General features: G+C 41.1%; 2 protein-coding genes across 2 annotated transcripts in view; one reads left to right on the top strand and one right to left on the bottom strand.

Moving 5' to 3' along the window:
* The window catches only part of LOC310823746 (neoverrucotoxin subunit alpha-like), a gene marked incomplete at its 5' end in the record, with an annotated part of 82,258 nt that overhangs the window by 19,109 nt on the left and 50,465 nt on the right, over positions 1-12,684 (top strand). The gene's annotated exons all lie outside the window — the stretch shown is intronic.
* Positions 8,802-12,684, bottom strand: part of LOC310823630 (Fc receptor-like protein 5) — a gene marked incomplete at its 5' end in the record, with an annotated part of 9,039 nt that continues 5,156 nt past the window's right edge. Inside the window, one exon of the mRNA XM_083696513.1 lies at positions 8,802-9,206. Coding sequence (XP_083552639.1) covers positions 9,142-9,206 — 65 coding nt within the window. The 3' untranslated portion in view covers positions 8,802-9,141. The remainder of the gene's footprint in view (positions 9,207-12,684) is intronic.

Raw genomic sequence — 12,684 nt, 5'->3', positions numbered from 1 at the left:
AACACTGCCTCCATCAATCCACTCACTGAGCCACTGAGTACAAGACCAAGACTTCAAACAGACCAAATAATTTGAAAATATGCAGCTATTCAAGCAGCAGAACAGTTAAAATAATTCAACAACAACCAAAAAAAAACACTTCCATTCCAGCTGCTGGTTTGGATATTTGAAATGACAGAAACAAACATGTCATTTACACGGGTCTTTCTCAAACTGGTTACGAGGGGATTAACTTACATGATCCGAGTCTTTGAAACAAGAACATGCCTCCGGAATCTTGCTGGGTCGGTCTTGCTCCTTTATAGTGTCAGAGGTTATAAAGCGTCTTCTCGACTCAAACTCCAAGTTCAGCAAATGTGTTACTGAAGCTTTGTTTGGCTTCTTGGACCGGCACATCTCTTGCAGTGTCTTGTAGTGCCTTGCCTGGCTTTTCTGGCTGTCCACGACGTCACCCAAACCACCTAAAGGAATAATAATTTAAAAAAGGGGTGGGGTTAGAGGTGTAAAGAAACATTAGGTTTCCAAATGAAGTAGGAGGAACTTAGGAGGTAACGGGACTCAGTCATTCTTTTTTACAGTATTGCATTGTTAGAATACTAACATCCCTGGACTAAAACTTTTGCAAGGCCACTTACCCATGGCCTGTTTTCTTTTGTTTGTACATTGAGCATAGCAATCTCTCCCACACATCTCAGTCATCAAAAATGCATCACGACAACTTGAGACTAGCTGTTACTTCCCACAAAAACTCATGTAAACAAAGTGTATTAAGTTTGATACATACATTCATCACTGCTTTCCAGGTGTTGCACTGGGGTGCTGGCTCCGACTGGGGAGCCAGCACCCAAAAATGACCGTAGAAGCACTCGAATCCCCGTCGTAGTCACTCGTTGTTCTTTCTCCGACTTCACGCCGTTGTTTCTTTGCAGGAGGAGCGCCCTTCTTGGGGCTTCTTACATTCGATAGCCTCTTCATGAGCTTCTTGGCAACATGCTCCTGCCATAAAAACAGTAAAGATTAAAAGATGACACATGACAATGTTTTCACAATAAAAATAAAAACACAAGCAAAAGGGAGATAAAAATACTTATCCAGTCTTTTAGCATTGGATAATACTCCACCAATCGCTTTGCCATGGCATTGACCTCTGGTCTGGTGGGGTGTCTGGCATCTTCTGTGGCTCTTGCAATTGAGATCATATTACACATAGTGTTTCTAATGAGCCGGCAGAAGAGCTCCTTAGATAAATCCACGATGTTCTCAGTCCCCAGCCGTTTCTGCTCGAAGTAGGAGCATCCCACCTGTTCAAGTTCACTGTCTGTGTAAACTATGTACTCTGGGCTGGACACAACCACAAACTTGGAAGTGTTGGGCTCTTCTTGTGAAAGACCACTGCCCCCAGTTGCTGATGGCTGTGGTAGTTCAGCAGCAGTCTCCACCTAAAATACATTCACAATTACATATTTCATAGGATAACTTTCCGTCATAATGTATTCCCACACAATGAGTTTTTTGCTCTGTAATAATAATATGGCCCAGCCAAAATGTAAAGCCCATACAACAGAACTGACGACACCCCTGTTCAATAACAATAAACTGTTATATAACTGCCCCGGAAGAACATAGATCATGATGAATTTAGTTTAAATATAGACTTACACTATTGTTACACTGACTGGTCAAACCTTTTTTTTAAACCAAAGAATGATCTTCGGTTAAAATAAATACAATTTTAAAATGAAAATATTTGTAAATTGATGCTATCACATAGGCCTGTGGATGCACTTTACTACATTTGATCATATCTTAACTTAATGTGCATAATATAGAACTTACCGTTTTATCTTTATTCACAACAAGCCATATAGCCCGCCGCCTGTGAACGTTTTCAGGACCAGGAAACAGATCCTTGATCTCATCTCGAGTAAGTGAAGGCAGTAAGTCTTCTCCAATCTTGGCACTGACTTAATTCAGCCTTGTGTACATAAATCTTATATATATATATGATATATCTTAAGTGAGTAGAACCGGCATGGACCCCTGGTGGAAAAATCAGAGTAGGCTACAGTTACAAATTACTGTAAAAAAAATTCTTTTTTACACGTACGGTATATCTGCGTGTTTCAACTTGCCAAGGCGGATGACGTCACCGGATGGGCAGAGGGATTTTTTATGAATGGGATTTTTTGTCATGGTCAGCACAGCTTGCAGTACCAATAAAATTCAAGTTATCAGCATTGTTAAAAATGTGTTTGTCTCTTTGCACTCTTCAGTTACAAAAATGTACTTGACTGTTTTTTGCAACTTTTTTGTGAGATGCATTCTATGCTGCAATTTAACTATCAATGTCCCAAAAATTTGTACATTCAAATAAGGATCATATGTAATATTTTGTTGCATATTTCCTGGTCTATCTATGTTTTTATCATCTTTTGCTAGAAATGGTAGAAAGAATAATGTCTAAGGAGTATTTGTACCAAGTTTAGTGCTTGTATCACTATTTGAAAGATTGTTTCAGTTATCTGCTGCACTATAACAGAGTTACTGCTAAATAACGTTTTGGCAAAAACACAAAACATCTACCATGTTGTACTAGCCTGCTAGTTCTAAGGTCTAACTGTCCTGAAAACTTAGCACTAAAGTTCCAGAATTAGCTAACAGTTGTATAATTTCCTTAGTTAAACTTCATGCACTTTTGCAACAATAGCATCAAAATACTTAATGTTTGATAATAAAATGCACAATATTAACTATAGATACATACATAAGGATATTTTGAGCTTTTCCATGCTAGTTAACTTAATGGGTTTTAGCACACAACCCAACCTAGCAAGGCAGGTTAGACACATAAAATGAAAAAAGTTAATGTTAATAAAACAGATAACTTAACAATATAATGTACCTCTTAGTGTAGCAATTGCAACTTCGTCCAGTTGATCCATTACCGCGATTCCAAAAACTCTCTGGCTGCAAAAATATGTACCTGCATTTGAAATCCAACGGTTAACGGCCTCTCTTCTCTACAGAAAATCGCGCGAACACATTTGGAATATACCTTTTGAGGGTAGGGTCGAGGGTGCGGCCGGCCGACCGAAATAGCTTAGGTTTGCCTCGATTTTCTTTATAAAATTGAAATTCCTTTCGATAATTTCACTAACATATAATACATATTAAGCCCGTGTATGGGATAATTAATTAATGACTGGTTGCTGCTCTTATGAGACCCAGAGTTATGGTCACTTCCCCTTGATGACCTAATGTGTCGCCCCAAGGGGATAAAGATATTAATACTTTTGTTCCCATTCATTCCCAAGCACAGGTGGTCTAGGTGAAGTGTCGTGTCAACAAGCCAGCTAGCTTAGCTAGCTAGACTAGAAAATCATGATTTGGCGCTGTGTTATCTGCTTTGTTTTTGTAGGTCTAACCCTCAAATCTTTATTGAGTCATATAAATTCGGCTCATAGTCGTAGTCCAGATTTCCGTGTTGTTTGTGGAATCGATGGTTGTACCAAAGAATATCGCGTCTACAACTCACTTTGGTATCATATTCGAAGAACCCATTCTGAACACTTTGACAGTGGCAGCAGCAACTTAAGGAGAGAAGGAAGGACAGCAACCTCAAGACTGGACCTCACATCAGCGATGGATCGAAACACTAACGACGTGTGGGCATATCGGTAAAGCACCTGCGTTTCTTAAGTCAGCGGTTTTCAATTGGGCCGGCGCGCATTGCGCATCCATTGGCAGTGCCACAAGGTCTCCAAAGGGAAGCGCAGCGCGGCTGGGAAATATAGCCTAAGTATACGGGGAATGCATGAATAATAAGGCTGCCAGTCTCTGAGAATATAGCTTTATTTTATTTGTGGTGGTTATTTGTCAGCGTACTGCGTATGGCACATAATGAACGAGACAGAGTAGAATGTTCACTGAATATTAAATGCCAGCTTCGCCATCAGAGCCTTCACTGCAATTGTGCGTTTCAATGTGTGCAAAAATAAACTGTTAGGTTAGCCTAAGGTCAAACTCACAACAAATCTATGAAGTTTGGCTTTATTATTCCCGCTATTTGACAGACCCGATTGTAAAGCATAGGCTGATTTATTAATCCACCTAAAGTAGCCTTTACTTTGGTGCATGAAAGTGCGCCAGAGAGACAGAGAGAGAGAGGTTATTTTCAGAACTAATGTTTTGCCAATGTGTTTCTTTTTGAAATTGTGACTTAAATGCATGATGACAAAGTCGTAGTAGGCTATTGGGCCAATATGACGTGAGTTGTTGTAACATTGGATCCAACCCCAGTTATGGGTTTGTTTTAAATAGATACCTTTTACTATTCCAGTGTAGCAAACATATATTTTGATGCACAAAGACTGCCTTTGATGAGTTTGGGCCCCTGCTCTTCTAATATGTTCATGTCCATGAATACAGGCCAACTAATGCAACGGTGGAGAACAGAGAGAGTCCAACAGAGGATGCGGTGGAGAACGTAGAGCGACCAACGGAGGATGCAATGGTGGAGAACAGAGAGAGTCCAACAGAGGATGCGGTGGAGAACGTAGAGCAACCCTGTCCTGATTTTGTCGTCCCAGAGCATTTTGGTGCTTTTGACAATTCAGTGTCATTGTACTCTGGCTTTGACAACAGCACCCCCACCTCTCCACGGCACCCTTCTATGTCCCAGACTTGTGACTGTACCATACAAACAACTTTGAATATACCAGATTTTCCAAGTGAGCCTGCAGATGGCCCCTCTGCATCACACCAATCTGAGGTATGCATATGAATAGTTTTCTTGAGCACACAATAACAATCTTTTATAATGCTCCATCTTCTTGTCATTAGATTGTTCTGGTATGAGTGTTGGTCATGGTCAGTAGTTGATGTTTTATCGATCTATCTACCGTGGTTGGCCCTAGCAGCCCCCTGCTCCCCCACAATCAGCCAATACTGCCATTAGAGCAGGTTCATTTCTTCAAACACATTACCTGCTGCACTCCAAGGTTACTTGAAACATGTATGTAAGATATTTTGTTATGTATGTGGCTTGGTCACTCTGAAGATGAAGCAGAAACACTGACAATTCATAAAAATAGTAGGAGCAGTGAGTCTTATCCTCTTGGTCTTCCACGCAAATACTACTTGTCACGCCAATCATTAAAGTTACAAGATCTATCTGCAGCATAAAGTGTAACTCATTGTATGCGGATGGTGTTTCTTCAAGAAAAATAAAATGACCAAAAAATACTTGAACCTATTACACACATCTGATTTGAGTGTTTTCTTTTTTAAAGGATGACTCCTGCCAGGACATTCTGACCAGACAAGCTACTGCTGTTGTGTTGACTGCAAGAGAAAGACACCATCTTTTGCAGGTGTGTCCGTATGCAACATTAACATAATTTACTCTTTGGCTTTGTTGATCATCTGCAATGTCAAATCTGATCATTAGATAATATTTACATTTGTCTATAAACTGTCACAGTTTTATTTAGCATTATGCTTTATTGGCCTGTCATTTAATTGATAAGTTCATTAGTTCGTTTCCACAGTTTGTTATAATTATTCTAGTTTATGTTTCTCTTATTAATCCTCATTGAAAGGGGGGTGTAATCTCTGTCCCTATAGAACCTACCTGCAGTACAAAATGAACATTTTTTATATTGGACTATTCCGATGTAATGTTATTTTTATTTGTCCTTTTGGGCCTGTTTTTCAGACTGGTGTGAATGATGTTGTGGCAGCAATGCAACAGTACCAAGCTTTGCTGGTACCCAATCTGAGGAGTCGGCTACAAAGAGTATTCCAACAACATCAGGGAAGTGAACTTGAAAAGGAGGCTCTGGCAGTATTTGACCGGTTGGAGGATCCGTTTGCCTCTGTTTCAACAACGTACAGGCAGGACTGTATGATTAAGGACTATTTCCATTTTGTAGAGTCAGAGGAAGTTACTGTTGGGTATACTGCTTGCTTTCTAAAAAAAGGAGCAAAAAGAGTCCTCTCTACCAGACCCAAATGTTTTCAGTATGTTCCTCTGATCAAAAGTCTGGAACAGGTATTGTCCCATCCAAAAGTCCTGGCAATGATAGATGAGCCACAGAAATACAGAAGTGGGTATTTGTATGACATTACCGATGGTGAATTCATAAAATCACACCCCTTATTTTCTGCCCGACCCTCTGCCTTACAGATAATCCTTTACTCTGATGACATTGAACTTTGCAACCCGCTTGGGTCTCATGCTTCCAATAATAAGTTGGTAATGTTTTATTATACACTTGGAAACATTAATCCAAAATATAGATCAAAACTGGCTTCAATTCGCCTACTCGCCATCGCAAAGAAGAGCGAACTCTCTGAATGTGGAGTTGATGGAATTTTGGGAAGGCTGCATGAGGGCCTAGTAAGGGTATATGAAGGTGTCAGATTTCAAATTGGGGATGGTGAACGTGAAATATATGGAGCATTAGTTTCTATATGTGGGGACACTTTAGCTCAGCATGAGCTTTGTGGTTTTAAAGAGGGTGTTGGTTTTGCTTTCAAGAAATGTAGGCAGTGTGAATGTACATTTGAGGACATGCAGTTGTATTTTGATGAGGATTACTTTGAAGAAAGAAACATAGAGAGACATATGCGGCAGTGTAGTGATATTGAGAAGGCCAATACTGAGTATCTCAGAAACAGTTTAAAAACTACATTTGGGATCAACGGAAGGAGTAAACTGGTAGAATTCCCGGCTTTTAACTTGATCCAACAAACACCCCAAGACATCATGCACGTAATTCTGGAAGGGATTGCCCCATTAGAAATAAAGTGTGTGATGAAACACTTAGTACTTTTAGGACAACTTGACTTGGATGTTCTCAATAGTGCGTTACTTGCATTTCTCTACTCTCCACTTGATGTCAGAGATAAACCAAGCTCTATAAGCTACAGAACATTAGCATCCAGGGACAATAAATTAAAGCAGTCCTCAGGCCAAATGATTGTTCTACTTAAAATTCTTCCATTTCTGATTGATACAGTTAAAGGTAATGAGTACCACACAGTCATTCTTGAGCTGATAGAAATAGTTCAAATTTTGTTTGCTCCTGTTATTGGTCTACAGACTATCAACAAATTGAAAACACTCATTGAACAGCACCTAAAACATATGAAGAACCTTTTCCCAGATAACAACATCACTCCAAAGCAACATTATTTGATTCATGTTCCATCTCAGATTAAGCTACTGGGACCAATGGTTCATCATATGTGCATGAGATTTGAATCAAAGCATTGCTTTTTTAAACAGTGGGCTTCAAAACTAAACTTTAAAAATGTCTGCAAGTCCTTAATAAGGCATAATCAAATGTATGAATGTTGTCAGAATGTAAGTAGTTCTGAACACCCCATTTTTTCAAATGATTGTACATTGGGACCGATATCAGAAATAAGCAACATGTCATACTTAAAAGAAAAAACGAGAGCCTTCCTTGGAAATGATGAGGTAAACTGATCTGCCAGAATTTGGACTTTTAAAAAATATCTATGTGATTAATTCATCATTGTTTTGTTTTGAGTTCATGCAATACAACACCATTTGTTATAATAGAGATTATATGGCATATCAAATAGAGATCCCAAACTTGGCACAAGCAACTGAACTGATATCGGTCGATAACCTTGTAGATTTCACTCCAATTACAGCTTTACTCACAAGGATATGGTCTATGTCCCAATGAAATATTACCTCGGGGATGTGATTGGGCTACACAAAGCGTCATCTGATGTATTGTAAAAGGCACACTGTTATTCTGTTATTAAAACAGCTGTGGCTCAAATACAGTCATGGAAATTCTGCAAAAAGTTATTGAATTGTTACTTACTTATGAACTGTAATTTCTTAAGATTCTTAAATTGAGAAGTTGTGCAAGTGGTCTCAATCTTAAAATAAGGAACATAATCTTGTTCCTTTGCTGGGATAATTTGCAAAATATGTCCATACCTTGTTCCTACTTAAATTGGGCTTGATATTAGCTGGTAAATCTTATTAAGAAAAAGTTAGATATATTTTCTCAAAATAAGACTATTTTTCTTACGTGAAAAATCCTTGGCAAGATTCTTCTTCTCATTAGACTAAAAATAGGATATTTTTTCTTTCTTAAAAATATTTTTTTTCAGTGTAGGTCAAATTGAAATTGAGTATTAGGAGATGTGGTGGAAAACAAATCCTGAACTAATAAAGTATTTTCATTATTTTAGATTGCAGCTGGTGGCAACAAGAGGAAGCGCAGCGAGGTGTGTGAACCCTCAAAGGACTCAAAGACACAAACCACATGCTAAAGAAACTGCTAAAAGTACATCTGTAGTACACATACTCTCAAATTCTGTGCATCATGTGTTGTGTAGACAGGCATGCCCATGCACACACACACCATTTTTCTAATTCACATGTATCCAATAGTATTTCAGAATTGTTTGAGAGATGTATTTTTCAGACGTGTACTGTATTTCATTGACAGTGAATAAAGCAGTGTACATTTCGTTCATGTTTTGTGTTTCTATTTATTGTAAATCATCTCAAATTATTTTTGAGACATTTTTGAGAGATGTATTTCATATCCAGTGACTAAATCGATCTAAGTCTGGTTCTCGTGTTTCTATTGTCGTTCATCACCTGTATTTGCTTTTCACAGCTTTGATAGTAATAAGAATATCTTGATTATAATAAGACTATCTCAATATCTGTTCAAAAGTAATAAACATCAATGAAAACATTGTTTCATTTCAACTTTTCAGAGATAAGCATGATTTATTCCACCCAAGTCCTTATTATAGCAGATTTTTTACATAAATTATAACTTTATCACAAAAAACGAATTGCACTTCCATTGTGAAATATGATCTAGCAGAGATTAATTGCAAATATTAATCATACATGTTATCTATATTATTTGGAATTGAGATAGACAATATATGTTAAAGAGTTTTTAATGGAATTAAAATTGTTATTGTTGTATTGCTTTTAAAGCCCCAATGATGTCCTCAATGGCTATCCTGTATATCATTAATTTATGAGTCCCAACATGGATTCACCAATCCCAGATTGCCCCTTCAAAGCTGAGCTAAAATAGCTTCCATGTCTTGTTGCTGGACGTTCAGTTACTCCTGAGGATCCAAATCTGACATGATGACATCATTGCTTGGCTTCTCTTCATCAGGCTGAGCTGTTCAACACAGGAATAAAATAACATGATTTTGTATCATTATTGATATGAAATAAAATGTCATATTCAATTAAACTGTTCATACTGTTCATAATGCACATATGCACATATCTCTATATTTTCTTTAATACTACTGTTAATACACTGCACATATCTGCACATACTGTACATACCTGTTTATACTGTTCATACGGCATTCCATATTTATATTTATTCTGCTATCTACCTTATGTTACTGTAAATACATATATACTGCTAGACTGCATTACCTTTACAGCTCATATGCTGCTACACTGTTCATACTGTAACTCATTTATTCTGCTATAATGCTACTGCTTACTCATATACTGCTTACACTGCACTACTTATATTATACTGCACTACTTACTGCTCATATATTGCACTACCTGTAAATACTGTTCATTGCACTTTCTGCTATTTTGCACTTCTGGTTAGACGCTAACTGCATTTCGTTGTCTCTGTACTTGTACTCTGCACAATGACAATAAAGTTGAATCTAATCTAATCTAATCTAAACGCTGTTTCTTTTCGATTGACTGACTCAAGCCTCTCTGTGTGTCATTCAAGACCAGGTAGTTACCATGGTGATGAACTCACTGAGGCACCAGAAGCCCTTGTTACCACATAGTTACCTCATAGTTTCTTACTAAATACTGGCTAATTACCAGTTAGAACCGGGCTATAAAATAATATACGTGATCCTAGCAACACGAACCTAGCAACGACAGCTGTCAGTAACGCTAATCTATAACTGCGTGGTGATTGGTCAGAAATGTATCCCCACATGGGACAGGCGCCATCTTCCCCGTCTCTGTCAAAACCAACAATGAATTAGGCGAGAGGCCTATCTCTAGTATATACAATCTCTGGTCCTATTCACACAACCAGAGGCAACGTTCCCATTCTAACACCAGAGGGCAGTGTTCCCATTCTGACAGCAGAGGGCAGTGTTCCCATTCTGACACCAGAGGGCAGTGTTCCCATTCTGACACCAGAGGGCAGTGTTCCCATTCTGACACCAGAGGGCAGTGTTCAATGACCCTCAGGAGGGTCAGCGAGCTGTAGTGTAGTGTAGACAGGGGAGTGTTTAGGAGGGTCAGCTAGCTGTAGGGTAGTGTAGACAGGGGAGTGTTTAGGAGGGTCAGTTAGCTGTAGTGTAGTGTAGACAGGGGAGTGTTTAGGAGGGTCAGCTAGCTGTAGTGTAGTGTAGACAGGGGAGTGTTTAAAAGGGTCAGCTAGCTGTAGTGTAGTGTAGACAGGGGAGTGTTTAGGAGGGTCAGCTAGCTGTAGTGTAGTGTAGACAGGGGAGTGTTTAGGAGGGTCAGCTAGCTGTAGTGTAGTGTAGACAGGGGAGTGTTTAGGAGGGTCAGCTAGCTGTAGTGTAGTGTAGTGTAGACAGGGGAGTGTTTAGGAGGGTCAGCTAGCTGTAGGTGTAGAGGGCAGAGGGTTCTTAATTGGAGCCCTGCAGCGTTTCTGCAGCGAGGTGGAGGTGAAGGGTGGGGTGGAGTTGCAGGTGGAGGTGGAGGGTGAGGTGACGGTGGGGTGGAGTTGCAGGTGGAGGTGGAGGTGGAAGTGGAAGTGGAAGTGGAAGTGGAGGTGGAGGTGGAGGTAGAGGTGGAGTTGGAGGGTGAGGTGGAGGTGGAGGTGGAGGTGGAGGTAGAGGTAGAGGTAGTGAGAGGTGGAGGTGGAGGTAGAGGTAGTGATAGAGGTGCAGGTGGAGGTGGAGATACAGGTGGAGGTGCAGGTGGAGGGTGAGGTGGAGATGCAGGTGGAGGTGGAGATGCATGTGGAGGTGCAGGTGGAGATGCAGGTGGAGGTCGAGGTGGAGGTGCAGGTGGAGGTGGAGATGTAGTTGGAGGTGCAGGTGGAGGAGGAATCAGAGTTAGAACAGGTTGGTGTTATTGGAGGTTATGAATAAGACGTCATTTTGGTAGAAACAGTCGTCCAGTAACTTGACCTCTGACCTGCATAAACCTAACCCAACAATCCAGAGGTTGAGATTTTCTACAACAACATTTTCTGAATGAGACCAAACGACTGTAGAACTGAAGAGCTTGCCCTTACCCTGACCCCCCCTGTACTAACATTACTTAGTACAGGGACTGCTTGGACATAACAGACTGGAATATTTTCCAACAATCATATGGTGATGATATTGATGGGCTCGCACACTGCTACTCCGACTACCTGAACTTCTGTGAAGACATTGTTGTTCCCACAAAAACTGTGCTCTGCTTTCCAAACAACAAGCCTTGGATTACCAGCGATGTCAAGGCCCTCCTCAATAAGAAAAAGAGGGCGTTCAAAGAGGGGGACCTTTCAAAGCTGAAGCACGCACAAGGGGAACTCAAAGTCAAGCTGAAAGAGGCAAGGGAGTTATACAGAAGGAAGGTAGAGAGGAAGTTGCAGCAGAACAACGTGCGAGAGGTGTGGGATGGGATGAAGATGATGACGGGCATGAGGAAGAGCAGTAGCTGTGTTGAGGGAGGTCGAGACCGGGCCAATGAACTGAACCAGTTCTACAACAGGTTCGACCACCCAGCTGCGGTGGCCTACCCCACCCCCTCTCCAGGAGCTGTCTCTGTCTCTGTCGGCGTGCAGGGCCATTCTACACCTCTCCCCCGTCTCACACACCCCCCCATCTCCCAACACTCCCCATCATCAAAGGCGTCACCGACCTCAATCACCAGCCATCAGCCACTGTCTACTGGAGCGCCCAGGGACAAAGAGCCACCCCACCACCCACCCCCCCCTCCCTCCCAGCCACTCCCCCCTACAATCATGGCAGACCAGGTGAGATTGGGACTAAAGCAACTTAAACCCAGGAAGGCAGCGGGTCCAGACAAAGTGTGTCCCAGACTGCTCAAGACCTGCGCTGCCGAACTGGGTTAGCCACTGAGGTACTTAATTGACCTGAGTCTACGTCTTGGTAGGGCCCCAACACTGTGGAAGACATCATGTCTTATCCCTGTCCCAAAGAAGCCACACGCAAAAGAACTCAATGACTTCAGGCCTGTCGCACTCACCTCACACATAATGAAAACGATGGAGAGACTGCTTCTACATACACTCAGACCCCAGGTTAGCCATGCACTGGACCCACTACAGTTTGCATACCAGGAGAAGGTTGGAGTGGACGATGCCATCACATATCTAATGCACAGGACGCATTCTCACCTGGACAAAGGGAAAAGCGCTGTGAGAATCATGTCTTTTGATTTTTCCAGTGCTTTCAACACCATCCAACCCCTCAGATTGGGAGACAAGCTCCTGCAGATGGGTGCGGACGCCCACCTGGTATCCTGGATCACTGACTACCTGACAGGGCGGCCACAGTTCGTCAGACTGAAGGACTGCCTCTCGGACACTGTGGTATGCAACACCGGAGCACCACAGGGAACTGTGCTCTCTCCTGTCCTGTTCACCCTGTACACGTCTGACTTCTGCTACAACAAAG

This window comes from Argentina silus (genome assembly GCF_951799395.1).
Source record: "Argentina silus genome assembly, chromosome: Y".
NCBI lineage: Eukaryota > Metazoa > Chordata > Actinopteri > Argentiniformes > Argentinidae > Argentina > Argentina silus.
This window is presented reverse-complemented; position numbering and strand designations above follow the sequence as displayed.